General features: G+C 45.1%; 1 protein-coding gene across 1 annotated transcript in view; it reads left to right on the top strand.

The window, feature by feature from the left end:
• Positions 1 to 16503, top strand: part of SMS (spermine synthase) — a 711777-nt gene that overhangs the window by 485583 nt on the left and 209691 nt on the right. Inside the window, exon 6 of the mRNA XM_078657845.1 lies at positions 286 to 440. Coding sequence (XP_078513971.1) covers positions 286 to 440 — 155 coding nt within the window. The remainder of the gene's footprint in view (positions 1 to 285; positions 441 to 16503) is intronic.

Genomic DNA, 16503 nt, shown 5'->3' with positions numbered 1-16503 from the left:
TTTTATTTTTCAGGTATGGTTTTAATTACCTACGGCAGGAAATAAATAAAATATGAATAAAAAAAACAACATAGAGGACTGCACAGACTTTAGTGCAATATAAATTATATGTGTGTGTGTGTGTGGGTGTGTGTGTGTGTGTGTATACATGTAAATAATTATAAAATACACACACACATATATATATAATATATACACATTATGTCAATTAACTAATTTGTTTAATGATGATAGACGTTTTATATTATTTAATCAACTTCTTATTTTCTCCTGTTATATCCACAGATTTAGCAGAGAGTGACTTGGCATACACACAAGCCATAATGGGCAGTGGAAAGGAAGATTACTGTGGAAAGGAAGTGCTAATTCTCGGAGGAGGAGATGGGGGTATTCTGTATGAAATAGTGAAATTAAAACCAAAGATGGTCACGATGGTAGAGATATCCTTTTTTGATTCATGCTAAAACTTTAATTGGCTCCATGTTTGACATATCTTTGTGAACTCAAAGTAACTGTTACTGCGAAAGCACCCTAGAAGAAATACTACAACTTTCATTAACTGTGATATGGAATCTCTTTAACCATACAGGTCTCGCTAGAGGTACAAAACATTTTTGCTGAACCCTTTTCTTACATCCTCACTCTTAGTTTCTGGTCTTTTTTCCCCAGTCTCAATCCTACATACTGAATTTTGTAACAGTCTGCCTGTGTTGTGTCAAGGTTTATATATTTAATTTACATATTTGTCCCATATTTGCATGTCTGTGGTGCCCTTGAAGGAGGATTGTGGAAGCGATTCTCCATTATTTATGGTTGAGGGATTGTTGTAGAGGGAGCCGCCCTCCAAAGGGGGAAAAGGTTTTGTAGATTTGACCTACCAGAATAAATGCCAGTATAGCATTGGGTCAGAGATCTCCACAAGATTAACCCACTCACTATGTCTGATTTGTGCAACAACATCCTGATCCCGGCTTCTGGCATGTATCATGCATAAGGAATCACTGAACACTACACGAATTCCTTGTCAAAAGTCATGGACACTCTTACCCCCAAACACTAAAGAGAATCCTGCCTAAAATAGCAAACCTCTTCATTTGCATCCTTAACGAAGAACGCCGACTCCTCAGACTTGAAAAAGATCATGGAAACATACCCCCTCTCTGCCCAACCTCAAACTACTACAACAAAGACATAGTGCCTATAATAGGCACATCAGGAGCTCCAAAGCAGCATTCTTCCGAAATCAACTTGGCACAGCTATTTATTGCCCCAAAAATTGTCTGCAATTGTTAAAAACCAGACAAACTGAAAAAGGGATCCCCCATCCTCAGACAATAAAACTCTACCTAACTGGGAAACCTTTGCCTACTTTTTTGCTGGGTAAACCAAGCTAATCACCACAGATATGCGGAACACTACAAAACATCTACCATGAGATCCCCCCCGCCCCAACCCAAACTGAAAGATTGCTCAAGAACCCCTCCACACAAACCTAAAAACAACGCCACATGGTCTAAATGTAAAACCTTCAACAAAAAGTACAAAAAGGACATCTTAAAACTATTGACCTATCTGAAATACTCCAACCACTTCAACGATCCACTTGCCTCAAACTCCTAAACAAGTCCATTCACCTCCTTCTCCTCCTATGAGCAATGATAATCAATACTCACTCACCCAAGGCTCCATACCCGACTTCCTCAAAAGTGGCCAGGTTACTCCCATCCTAAAATAAAAAAAAAAACAACTCCGACCAGTCCGATCCCAACAACTACTGCCCTATCTCCAGTCTCTCAACCGTAGCCAAACTCTTATAATAATGTGTGCACTTACAGTTTCGCAATGGCATTGAGCAATTCCAACTACTTGACAAATGCCAATCTGATTTCTGACCGGGTCACAGCACCGATACAGCCATAGTCCACATTGTTGACAATGCCTTGCGATCACTTGACCAAAATAATTCCTGCCAACTAATACTACTTGACCTGTCAGCTGCGTTTGACACGGTCAATCATGAAACCCTTTTCAACCTAATGGAGCACATAATGAGTCTCTCGGGTTCCATGCTAAAATGTTTTTTCTCTTTCCTTCACAATAGATCTCAGCTCATTCTAACCAACGACGCCCTTACTGATCAGTCGCCAGTGTCACTTGGCGTTCCCCAAGTTTCTATTCTCTCCCCGACATTGTTCAACCGATTTACGGAGCCCCTAACCAAAATCTTCAAACTCACTCACATCTCCTACCACATGTATGTAGACGACACTTGGCTCCGTATGAAAATCGCCTTTACCGACGACATCAATATCCTCAATAACATCCTGATAAAAACACCACATTGATTGACTCGCAACCTTCTCAAACTCAATGCCCACAAAACAGAATTCCTATTGATTTCTCCGCCTGCCATCGCCCCTAATATCAAAGAAAGGCTCCCACATGTCACTGTCTTGAAATGGACCCCATGCATCATTGACTCTGCAATATCCTTAGGTATCACTTTGGACAATTTCCTCTTCATGCACATCAGTGCCGCCGCCAGAGGAGCTAACCTCCAACTGAATCCACTAAGGAAACTAAAACCTTTCCTCCCCTTGGCAGACCTCCAAACAGCAGTAAAAGCTCTTGTATTATCGAAATTAGATTATGGTAGTACTACCCTTGTAGGCCTCCCGAAAATCACAGTTTCACCACTAAAGGTTACACTGAATGCACCAGCCAGGCTCATCACTAGATTTAAAAAAAAGTGATCATATCACCTCTGGCCTCCAACCACTGAAATTGCTACCCTACGAGGATGGGATCCATCTCATATTGCATGTATGACCCATAAAATGCTGCATTACAATACTCTCTTACCTAACCCAGAAACTGACCCTATCTGGTGGAAACAAACCCTCCAGACATACAAGCTCCCTACTACTCAAGCCACAAACATTTAACACAAAGAAAACCTCCGATCCTTCACCAGAATTGCCTCCAAAATCTGGAACTCACTACCTCCTGAGATCAGATGCTACCCATCCACATCCATCTTCAGGAAAGAAGTAAAAGCTTATCCAACAAATTCCTCTCACACTGAGGGCAACTTCCCCCCCTTTCCTGCTTTTTTGTCGTTTCTTTTTTTAACAGATCTTTTTACTAAACAAACATCGGTGAATGGTACATTACAGAGGACCAGGTAGTTTACTTTTTACAAATCGCTTGATTGGAAGGATACATAGACAGTGTACTATTAGTCCGATCCTGACCCCGATCCTGAACTCCGTTCTAATCTCCGGCTGCTTCCCCGGCAGATGGAAAAAAGCATGTATTAGGCCCATCCTCAAGAAGGAGACACTGGATCCAACAGAATCCAAGCACTACCGACCAATATCTTGTCTCCCCCTCCCGGCCAAAATGCTGGAGAGAGCTATGAATCAGGTACTAACTATACATCTTGATAACTATCATCTTCTAGATTCCACTCAACATGGCTTCAGGGCCTGCCATTCCACCGAATCTGCTCTGATCGTAGCTACTGAGGACATCCGTAGGACCATGGACGATGGGGGTAGAGCCGCTCTAATCTTACTTGATCTAACAGCGTCTTTCAACACCGTCAACCATGTGGTCATACTTAACAGACTGAGGGCGCTGGGCATCACGGACACCGCTTTAGCGCTTTTTGAGTCTTTCCTAGAGTCTCGCATACATCAAATCCACTGGGGAGATCTCCACTCAACAGAATCCATCTTCCATGCGGTGTCCCGCAGGGTTCGGCATTATCACCCACCCTATTCAATCTCTACGTCACCCCCCTTGCTCCACTAATAAAATCCATGGCCTGCACCTAGTGTCATGTGCCGACGACACTCAATTAGTGGTGTCACTCTCTGTCGGTGGAAGCCACGGCGGCCAGCTTCAGGAACTGTCTGTCTGACGTAATGAACTGGATGAATGATCACTTCTTAAAGCTTAACACCGAAAAGACTGAAGTGATCGAATTTGGCCAAAAGCCATCTATTTGGAGTCACCTATGGTGGCCTCCAGAAGCGGGCAACTGTCCGGTTCCAGCCAACAAGGTCAGAAATCTAGGCTTTATAATGGATAAAGATCTCACTTGTACTGCACATATCAGTCAGGTCACCTCAGCATGCTTCTATACAATGAAGTTACTTAGGAAAATCCTGCCCTACATTCCGCTTTCTCTTAGAAAAACCGTGGTGGGAGCCCTAATCATGTCGAGGGTTGACTATTGGAACGCTCTTTACCTGGGGGCATGGGAAAAACAGCTGGCCAGGCTCCAGTCTATCCAAAATACTGCGGCAAGAGTTTTACTCAACCTCCCCAAAAGACACACTACTTCCACAGCTATACGGGAACTGCACTGGCTCCCTGTTAGGCGCAGGATCCAATTTAAGACCTTGTGTCTTGTTCACAAATCATTGTATGGGAACTCCTCTGAGGAGCTCACCAACCTTCTCCCCCGCTAAGTGCCTTCGCGCACCTTAAGATCCCGTAGTCAACATCTATTCCCAAGTGCCGAGAACAAAAAGAGCCTGGTGGGGCGGTAGATCTTTTTCACTCCTAGCCCCCAAGCTGTGGAATAGTATGCCCGTCATTATGCGCTCAGATAAGAACAGGGTGAGCTTCAGAAGGGCGCTAAAGACCTGGCTCTTCACGTTACCTTAACCTCTCTCTACTTCCCTCCCGTTCTCTCAGCGCCAAGATGCCTCGGCATAAGAGCGCTTAATAAATAATTCAGTCAGTCAGTGCATATGAAAGGAACATTACGGAGAAATAGGGTCATCATGATCTACATTGTGAGGTGGTGTACAGATCTTTCCTCTATAAATCTCTCCTCTATAAATATTCCAAGGGCTCCAGATACGGGACCACTTCTTAGCGCACCCCCTTGCCAAAAACAGTCTTTTCTCTGTACATGCACCAGTCCAGGTTTTTTCCCCAGGCTTCCAACGTGGGTGGATGAGCTGTCCCCCAGAGTTGAGCGATGTTTCTTTTTGCTAACATGAACCCCAGAGTGACCCATTGCGTCTGAGAAGTGTTTAAGTCTGTGGGCTCCCAGATATTTAGGAGGCATCTTCTCGCCTCATGGCAGAGGGAGAAATGCAATACTTCGTTAATCGTGTCGTGTACTTGACGCCAATAAGAGCTGATATGCGCACATTCCCAGATAATGTGCATAAACGTTCCGGGAAGGCCGCATCGTCTTTTGCATTCCCCTGTGTAAGACCACCCCATGTGCACTAATCTAGGTCCCGTTATGTAAATCCTATGAAGGATCTTAAGCTGAACAAGTCGCAGGCGTGCCGGGATAGCCACCACTTTGGGGGAGGACACTGCTGCCTGCCAATCCTCGTCGTCTAGCTCTATCCCCTAATGTGCCCACTTATCTCGCAATGTCAGGAGGGGGTTTGTCATGTGATTAGTTAGCCTTTTGTATATTAGTTATATCGTTTTGTCAGGGAGGTGGCCATCCAAGATTCTGTCCTCCAGAGAAGCCTCGGAGGGATCAGCTCCTCTAGGCAATAACGACTGGAGTGAGTGCCGGACCTGCATATAATGAAAGAATTCTGTGTCTGCCAATTCATATTCACTCTGGAGCGTGCTGAAGGACTTGATCTCCCCTTTTACCCAATATCTTTAATAATTGAGATTCCAATAAGGTCCCACTTGTCGAAACCCCTTGTTTTCCACAGATCGACCTACTTCTCTGAATTCCAAAGAGGGGTGGCCAGTGTTAGTCTGTGCCTCCAGCCAAGAAAATTAGTAGCATCATGCCAAATTTGAACTGAGTGCTTCGTGGGGCCTGTTAGTTTGAATCATTTAGGACGGGAGTACAACGCCCTACCATATGTGCCACCCGGAAGGAGCCACATGTCCATGGCATAACCCGGGGCGACCGCGCGGCCATACGTGCCATGATTAATGGCTGCCAGTTGGGAGGCCCAATAGTATTTCTTGATATCGGGGAGGCTGATACCCCCATCATACCAGTGTAGCGTTAGTTTATTCAAAGCAATTCGAGGTTTGCCGTCCCATAATAGGTCCCTCTGCAGGCCTTCAACCTCCTTAAAGTGTGTTGTTTCTTATTGCCAAGCCTTCACCTCTTCGTCGAGATCCTTGTCTCTCCTGTTTCTCAACCATCTACACACTGCTGGGTCACCCTTTGGACTTTGCACATGCCAGTTCATGACTTTGTTCACTTCTCACCATTGTTTTATGACATTTTTTCCCCCGCATATCTGTTATTATGCCTCTGTATAATACCTACTGTTCTGTATCATACCTTTCCTTGATATTCTTGTGAAGTGCTCTGTCACCCGAAGGGTCTTGTTCTTGCTATATAAAAACTCTATATAAAAAGTAATTGTTTTGGGGAAACATTAAGGCTTCATTCACCACGCTGTCCCAAGGAGAAATAGCAGACTACATCAGACAATAATGGATTTCAACATATGTTTTCCAATACCAGGTAAAACAGTATGCTCGAGGCATGTGAGCTGTAGATCACATGCTGTGCATAGCTCAGCATCTAGTGTTGAGTCCGTATGTTGTTATTCTTCAAAGAAGTCTTTCCAGTCACAATGTAGGTGACTCCTCCTTTCGATGATAGTGCACATGGGCATTGACTCCATTGTTAGATTGTTTTTTTCCGCCATCGGATTTGGACGTCTATTGCTGCACTCCGGTTCGACACCGTTCCTTCGGTTTCCCTTGATGCGCAAGATACTCACCCTCAACGGTATTGTTTTCGATCGCGTTTTCCCTTTTATCGCGTATTGTATTTACTTGCAAAAAATAAACTTTCGATTGGAAAGCTCATGAAGGCCGTCGGGCCTACCCGCATCAGGCCGACTCGCAGTCGTGACACCGAGGGCAGACTTTAAATTCTGCCCTCGATGTCACACAAAATACTCTTGCACCGACGTACACAAAGTGTGTAATCTGTCTTTGTCCCCTGAACACAGTGAACGGGACTGCAACGCATGCCAGGCATTCCGCTCCAAGAAGACACTTCGCAACCGTCTGGCTCAATGTCGCAACATGCAGAGCCAGCACACAAGCTCTATTCCGGACATCTTCGGACACCAATCAGACGAAGCGGCTGGCGAGGCCATGGGAACCGAGGAGGAGCAGGAGCTGATCGCCACTTCAGAGCTCGACTCCAACCAAGAGACATCACACATGGTCAACGTACCATTAGTACAGCTCAAGACCCTACGTACCAGGAGTACGGCTCAAGACCCAACTCCACAAAAGAAGAAGGCTCCAGTACAGCCCGTGCGCTCTGGTCGGCACCGAGACCATGCTTCCGACGCCCTGCCTTCTGGCTCTGCCCTGAAGCCTACCAAAAAGCCTTCTGGCTCTGAAAGTCTCTGTCCAAATCAAGTTTGGAGCCGAGACCTTCGGGGTCGAAACACAAGTCCGGCACCGACCCCCACCATTCGGCACCGAAACACACTTCTGATCTGAAAACATCAACACCCAAGACTTCGGCACCGAAACCTTCAGTGCCAAAACAGTCAGATGTGCCGAAATCATCAAAAAGACACCATTTCGGCGCTCTGATCGACAAACCGGATACAAAACAAAAAGTGCTGTATATTCATCCTCAAACTTCACATATTACCACTAAAGTGGCTTTAAAAAGGACTGATACAGAGTAAGAATACCACATTCCTTTAAAGAAGAGAACGGTTGGAACTAACCCTTCCCCTCCTCTTCTTCCTTCTTCACCACAGTTTCAGCCTATTTCACCTGAGCATTCACCACCACATACACCTGACAAACAGGATGATGGGGATGATAATGATAATGATAATGATAATGGGGATGGGGATGATTCTCAACCAATGCAAGACCCATGGGATGATTCCAATTCCAATTTTCCCACGGGCAATGATCCTGATTTATATCCTAACAAGCCCTCTCCACCAGATGACAGTGTTGGCTACATTGAGTTACTGGGTAGAGCTGCCAACTACCATGGGGTGCAGCTACATAAGAAGTCCTAAGAAGAGGATTTCCTCTTTGAAACCCTCAGTCCTACGCAGAGGTCATCACATACATTACCCATGCTCAAAGGAATGATCAGGCATGTATATGACATTTTTAACGACCCGGTCAGAGCTCGTATTCTTACCCCTAGAGTAGATGAAAAATGCAAGCTAGCACCATCGGACCCAGTATATATAAAAGGTCAGTTGCCAATAGACTCCCTGGTGTTGTCCAATGCAAGGAAAAGGGCCAACTCCCAGACAACAGGAGATGCTCCGGCCTCCGGATAAATAATCCAAACTTATTGATGCTTCTGGGAAAAGGGTGGCCTCTCATTCGGCCAATTTCTGGCGAGTCTCCAACACTCAGGCATTGCTAGCACGATATGACTGTGAGCACTGGGACGAGAAGGAGCAAATAATACAACATTTGCCCCAGGAACACAGATCTAAGGCGCAAGACCTGGTGTGTGAAGGGCAACTTATTTCCAATAACGCTATTAGATGTTCCGTAGATGCTGCAGACACAGCTTCTAGAGCGGTAAACACTAGTGTCCTCTTGAGAAGACATGCTTGGCTTCCATATTAGGGTTCAAACCACAGGTGCAAACCGCTATTTTAAACACTCCCTTTGATAAACAGCATCTATTTGGCCCAGTGGTAGATTCTTCACTAGAGAAAATGAAGAAGGACACTGAAGTGGCCAAATCCATGGGAGCCCGTTAGTCAGCACAAAGCCCGTGGTTCCTTTCGCCGCTCCTTTTACTACGGAGGCTCTAAAAATACCTCCTCGGAGATGACCTCCACCTATAAAGGCAATAACCAACTCTCTCCATCTAGGGATTACTTTAGAGGGGGTAATGGAGGTAACAATGGCAAAGGCAGGGGTTAAAACACATGCACCTCCCTCTCCAATACAAAGCAGTGACTTGCCTCCACTTCCCCCCCGTCCACTTAACACCTGTTGGGGGAAGACTGTCAGATTTCCTACCAATCTGGCAGTCAATAACAGACAATTGGGTACTACAAATGATCCGTTCTGGTTACTGGCTGGAGTTCATCAACACTCCTCCAAACATTCTACCAAAATCAACAAACTCATCAGATCACCTACACCTCCTCAAAAAGAGGTTCAGTCTCTACTTCTGAAAGGAGCTATAGAACCCATACCACCGCAACATCACGGGTCGGGCATATACTCTTTTTATTTCCTAATACCCCAAAATGATGGTTCTCTCAGACCAATATTAGAATCTTTACATTCATTCAGATCATTTCCACATGGTGACACTGCAACAAGTATTACCTCTGCTGCAAAGAGGCGACTTTCTGTCTACTTTCGATGTAAAAGACGCCTATTTCCATATTCCAGTCCACCCTTCTCATCGCAAATTCCTCGGGTTGGTGGTAGCGGGTCAACACTTCCAATTCAAGGTACTCCCATTCGGAGCCACCACAGCCCCCAGAGTCTTCACAAAGTGTCTGGCGGTAGCAGCAGCTCACCTAAGAAGACAATGCATCCATGTCTTCCCATACTTGGACTACTGGCTCATCAAAGCCAGCACGTACCAGCAATGCCTTCAGCACATTTTTAGAATAATCCAGTTACTACATCAACTAGGGTTCACAAACATTGCGACAAAATCACATCCCCAACCAACCAATACTCAGGAGTTCCTAGGAGCCACGCTAAATACTCAAAACAAAAAGCCCTGGTTGTTCCCACGGCAGCCGGAATTCAAAATATTCAGCCTTTAGTTCTCCAATTTCAACCCAATCATTGGATTGCAGCTCAGGTTTATATGCAGATTTTTTTATTTACTGTTGTAACCATCATAGCAACTCTCTTGATGCTTCCATAGAGAACATCATATGCTATCTGTTACACTTGCAACAGTCAGCGTTGGCGTATACCTCATTCAGACTACACCTAGCGGCAATTGCTGAAGATCTACAAAATAGACAGCATTTGTCATTATTTAGAGTACCTGTGATCAAAGCTTTCATGAAAGGACTAAAAGAGTCATACAACCAACCAAAACTTCTACCAGCTCCAGTGTGGAATCTTAATATAGTCCTCACAAGGTTGATGGGCCCACCTTTTGAGACCCTGCACAAATGCGAACTACAGTTCCTCTCTTGGAAAACAGCTTTCCTCATTGCAATCACATCATTAAGGAGAGTGAGTGAATTACAGGCGTTAACCATACAAGAACCATTTTTCCAGCTACACGAGACAGAATGGTTTTTCGTACTAATCCTAAATTTTTACCTAAGGTCATATCTGCATTTCACATAAATCAGTCGTTAGATGTTAGAAGAGCACTCTTGTACTACATTGAAAGGACAACATTTTTTTGTAAAATGTAACAACTCTTTGTTGCTTTTGCGCCACTACACAAGGGCAATCCTATCTCCAAATTAGGTATTGCAAGGTGGATTATTAAGTGCCTTCAAACTTGCTATGAGAAAGCAAAGAGAACTCTAACCCTACCCCCTAGGGCACATTCCACTCATAAGCTAGGAGCCACTATGGCTTTTTTGGGAAACATTCCTATTGACATTTGCAAAGCTGCAACATGGTCTACATCGCACACATTCACTAAACGTTATTGCAGATGTGTCAGCAAGACTAGCCAATGTGGGTCAAGCAGTACTTAAGACACTATTTCCGACAACTCCAACAGCTACAGGTTAGCCACTGCTTTTGGGAGGATACTGCTATGTAATCTATGGACAGCATGTGATCTACAGCTCACATGCCTTGAACGGATAATGTTACTTACCCAGTAAGCGTCTGTTCTTGGCATGTAGAGCTGTAGATTCACTGCACCCACCCACCTCCACATATTCCTGTAGCTGCTTCAGTTCTCTATTTAATTTACATACATATGCATGGACATCTCTATTGTTTACTACTACTCCATTCTCCCCCTCTGCGGGAAACAATCTAACAATGGAGTTGATGCCCATGCACACTGTCATCGAAAGGTGGAGTCACCTACCTTGTGAATGGAAAGACTTCATCGAAGACAAAGTACAAACATCCGGACCCAACACTAGATGGCGTGCTTTGCTATGCTACATACCAAGAACATATGCTTACTGAGTAAGTAACATTACCATTTAAAGCAGGAAGAGAATATGTATTTGATTCATAAGTGTTCAAGGCATGTGAGCTGTAGATCACATTATTTGCATACACCTGCCATCTATTGTTCAGGTCCGGATGTTTGTGTTTTTTTCGCCGTCGGGTTCGGATGTGAATTGCTTCGCTCTGGTTCGACAGTTTCTCGGTTAGTCTGACTCGACGTCGCGACATGCAGAGTCAGAACACCGGGTCCATTCTGTAACTCTTTGGAGAAGATTCTGAACAAGTAACCAGCTATGCCATAGAGGCCAGGGAAGAACAAGAAAAGCCTATCTCCGTCTCCGGCTCTGATGTGGACGAAGACAATCCGCAAGGTCAGCATATCGTGAGTACCGATTCTCCCTTGCCCCAGAGTCCAACTCAGCCCAAGAAAAAGTCCCCGGTCCCACCTCTGCCTTCAGGTTATGGTCTGCCCAGAGATCATGTGTCAAAGCCTTCCTACTCAAGATTGAGTCGCCCACACTCTGACGCCAAACCGAATCCTTCGGGGTCGATACCGAAACCTGTCTCAGGCCCAGCTGCTTCGATGCCTAAACAGTCTTCGGAACCGAAATCCTCGGCACCCAAAACACCGTCACCAAAACCGCCGCACCAAAACATAAAGATGCTCCGATACCACCAAAGGAGCCTTGTTTTGACTTCCCGCCTTCAAAACCGGACCCGAAACAAAAGGAACTTTATATTCGTCCAAAGACTGGATATATTGCAACCAAATTGCCACTTATACGCAAATCTGAATCAGAAGAAGCTTATCACATTCCTTTAAAAAGGAAGCATGTGGGTACTAACCCTTCTCCTTCTCCTCCTCCATCACCTCCTTCCCCAGAAACACAGCATTTGCTAATTACCACTACTAATTCACCACCACCACGTACACCTTATGATCAGGACGATGGGGATGGGGGCAATGATTCTTCACCTGCAGACCCCTGGAAGGATAATAATACAGACTCACACAGATAATGTTGCTGACCTTCATCCTACTAAACCCTCTCCACCAGATGACAATGTAGGTTACATTGAGCTATTAAGTAGAGCAGCTGAATATCATGGGGTACTATTACATAAAGAATCCCTAGAGGAGGATTTCCTTTTAGAAACCATTAGTAGTTCCTGAAGAACCACATACACGCTCCCCATGTTCAAAGGTATGTTAAGACATGTGGATGACATATTTAAGGATCCTGTTTGTGCACGTACTCTCACCCCCAGGATAGACAAAAAATATATACCTGTACCGTCAGACCCAGTTTTCATCCATGGCCAGTTACCGCTAGACACTCTAGTGGTTTCTAATGCCCGTAAACGGACCAATTCTCAGACGTCAGGAGACACTCCACCTCCAGACAAGGAGTCTAAGCTGATAGATGCCTCTGAAAAGAGAGTAGCCTCCCAAGTTCAAGTTTCTGGCGCATTGCTAATACCCACACCCTTTTAGCCAGGTACGGTAGGGCGCATTGGGACGAAATGGAGCAACTGCACCATTCCTGCCTGATGACCATAATTCCATAGCCCAGGACCTAGTGCAAGAGGGAAAGCTCATTGCTAATTCTTCCATTAGGTGTGCGTTAGATGCGGCTGACACTGCATGGTTAAGAATTTCAGGGTTTAAACCAGAAGTTCAAGCTTCTATTCTTAACACACCATTGGACAAACACCTCTTTGGCCCTGTAGTAGACACTTGCTTAGAGAAATTGGAAAAGGACACAGACATGACAACATCAATGGGAGCTCTACAGTCCCCTTCTAGTTGTGATTCCTTTCAGCGCACCTTCTATCGTGGGGGGTCCAAGAATGTCTCTTCAGACTTGGCCTCTACACCGTAGAAAGGCAACAATCTGCCCTCTGCTTCCAAGGGTTTCTATAGAGGAGGCTACAGAGGCAGCAATGACAAAGGTAGATGTATAGGTTCCAACACATGCATCTCCCCCTCAAATAACAAACAGTGACTTGAACGCACTACACTCCGATTATTGAATGTCTGTCGGGGGGCGTCTTTCACAATTTCTACTTGTCTGGCAATCAATCACTACAGACAAATGGGTGCTAGGAATTATCCGTTCTGGTTATTGTCTGGAGCTTTACTAAAAATCCTCCAAACATTCCTCCGCGTTCACACAAAATGTCACCAGACCATTTACACCTCCGAAAACAAGAAGTTCAATCTCTCCTCTTGAAGGGAGAAATAGAGCCCGAACCACTTAAATATCAGGAGTCGGGTGTATACTCTGTACTTTCTCAAACCCAAAAAGGACGGTTCTCCCAGACCTGTTTTAGACCTCAGATAATTAAATCTTTACATACAATCAGATAATTTTCATATGGTCACGCTGCAACAAATGCTTCCACTTCTACAGCAGGGCGACTTTATGTCTACTCTAGACTTAAAGCATGCATATTTCCACATTACAATACATCCTACTCTTCACATATTTCTCAGATTTGTGGTAGCTGGGCAGCATTACCAGTTCAACGTACTTCCATCTGGAGTCACAACGGCTCCCAGAGTATTCACAAAATGTTCGGCAGTAGTCGCTGCTCACTTATGAAGACTACACATTCATGTCTTCCCGTACTTGGACGACTGGCTCATCAAAGCCAGTACATATTAAAGTGTCTCCAGCACACTCACATAACACTGTAGTTACTGCACCAACTGGGATTTACAGTCAATGTGTTGAAGTCGCATCTTCAACCTTCCAATACTCAGAACTATCTAGGAGTCACTTTAGATACTCAAAGAGCTCTGACTTTTACCAATGCAGACAGAATCTGCAATATTCAGGCTCTAATTCTTCAGTTTCAGCCTACTCACTCATTACCAGCTCGAGTTGTAGTGTAGTTCCTATTATCCCAATAGGCTCTGCGCATTGGAATAATACCTTCAATAGTATAGGCCTAGACCAGACGTTAACTAGGTCTTCTACTGTCGATATTAGACTTAAAGTTTTGGGTTTGCCAGCTAGCTCAGAGTTCACTAGAAACTTTCTCGAATAGGCAAGGAGGAGTTGAACCTCCCTGGATAGACAAGAAGGGATTTAGTTTCTGACAACCATAGAACATGACAACTTTGCTCTCCCCTAATCAAGAGTGTATCTCTAGAGTCGTGTGAAAACAAAAGACAACTTATTTTACTCAGTCAGTACGTGCATTCTTAGTCTCACCAGATTGTAGAGAAAAGGAAGAGACGGGCGTGTTCAATAAAAGATGGTATTTATTGATCAGTCTCTTTTCTCATACAAGAGAAATGGATTGATATTATCGCAATACTTATGGTTAAGTAAAGTGCATACAATAAAAGCAGAAGTATAAAATAATACTGTAAAAACATTTATATGGTTTCTAAGCCATAAGGTGGTTTAAAATGGATAAAATAGATACATACACATATACATTTGACTAATCGTACTCAACTGGTGTTTCTAACTACGCCTACCCCAGTGTACCTGACCTAAGCCTAATACGTTCGCGGGAATAGAAAGTAGCAGTTTAAGTTAAGTTTGTTTTGCCAAGTGACTGACTCAAGAATTCTCTGCAAGGGGTTATTCAGTTCTGTACCTGGAATCTAGGATGAATGAGGGATGGTATCTCTCGTCTCTGGTCTCGATATTCCAAGCTCCATATACCATGACTCCAGACAACGAGGCTAAGACGCTTACTGCCTTCCCATCCATCTCTATGGAAGAGCTGACTGCCCTTGTCATGCAAACAAAGAGTGGGTGCCAGTCTGACATCATCCCAGCACGTATTATGCCAACTTTGCTGGAGATTTTGGGGGCTGGAATACGGCAGATAGTTAACTTGTCTTTGCTTACTGGGGAAGTACCGTTGGAATGGAAACAGGCACTTGTGAGGCCTCTGCGCAAAAACAACGCGATCCCGTGGTCTGAGTTGACAAATCTGAGACCGATCTCCCTTCTCCCTTTTATAGGGAAGCTTGCTGAGAGGCATGTGAATCAGCATTTGTCAAAATTCATTGAACACGCAGGTGTACTGGACCCATCCCAGTCGGGCTTTAGACCCAGACACAGTACTGAGACTGCCTTGCTGTCTGTCGCTGACAATCTCCAGAGGCTACAGGACAGGGGTTATTCCGCTGTTCTGGTGCTTCTGGACTTGTCAGCGGCGTTTGACACTGTGTCACATCACATCATGACCTCCAGACTAGTTGACATCGGTCTGGAAGGCAAGGCCCTGGCTTGGCTCAGGAGTTTTTTCAGCGAACGCACCCAGAGAGTCATCTTGGGGCCATATCAATCAGAGGAGGTGGTGATCTCAAAGGGGGTGCCACAGGGCTCTTGTTTGAGCCCCACGTTATTTAACATCTATGTGGCCCCCCTAGCGAACATCATGAGATCCCACGGATTCATTCCGGTATCATACGCGGATGATACCCAACTCCTCTTCCCTTTTAAAACGATGACTCCTGAGGTGCGGGGCTCCTTCGCCCGAGGGATGAAAGAGGTGTCCCGCTGGATGGCAGCCAACTATTTGCAGTGCAACGTCTCCAAAACGGAGGTTATGCTATTCGGAGAGGCAAAACGGTTGTGGACCCCGGACTGGTGGCCTCAAGATCTTGGCCCGGTCCCTGTGCCCAAAACCGTGGTAAAAAACCTGGGTGTCAAACTGGACCATGAGCTTACCCACACACAACAAACCAATCAAGTGGTGGGCTCATGCTTCCATGTCATCGGGCTTCTCAGGAGAGTATTCCCCCTGCTACCAGATACCACCAGGAGAACGTTGGTCCAGTCCCTAGTTTTAAGCAGGCTGGACTACTGCAACGGGTTAATGCTAGCTGCCAATGAGGGCATCTTTGCCAGATTGCAGGTTGTGCAAAACACGGCTGCACGACTGGTTCTGAATGTCCCGCCCCGTACTCCCTCAAAACCACTGTTGGCCAAACTGCACTGGCTTCCGGTTAAGCAGAGGGTGATGTTTAAGATCTGTTGCGTCATCCACAAATGCTTAACTGGAACTGGTCCCGGTTACCTTACTGAGAAATTTATCCCCTATGTACCGTCCAGATTCCTGAGATCGGGAGATCAGGAACTATTATGTGTTCCTAGGGCCATGAAGGCAAGAAAGGGGGGAAGAGCCCTATCAGTAGCAGGTCCAAAGCTGTGGAACCTACTCCCAAAGGAAATCAGAGTATGTAGGGAACATTTCCCTTTTAGGAAAAAGCTTAAAACATTCCTCTTCAAATCTCTAACTGACTGATCTCCTGCCGATTTCATTAAAATGCTGACGAGTCTTTTCTGTTCTCTGGTTTTGGCCAAAGGCGCGGAGATATTCCTTCGGGAATCGATTCACAGCGCCATACAAACCTGAAAATAAATAAATAAA

The sequence above is a fragment of the Lissotriton helveticus genome, chromosome 8 (assembly GCF_964261635.1).
Source record: "Lissotriton helveticus chromosome 8, aLisHel1.1, whole genome shotgun sequence".
Lineage (NCBI taxonomy): Eukaryota > Metazoa > Chordata > Amphibia > Caudata > Salamandridae > Lissotriton > Lissotriton helveticus.
Note: the sequence above shows the minus strand (reverse complement) of the source record. Positions and strands in the feature narration are given on the sequence as shown.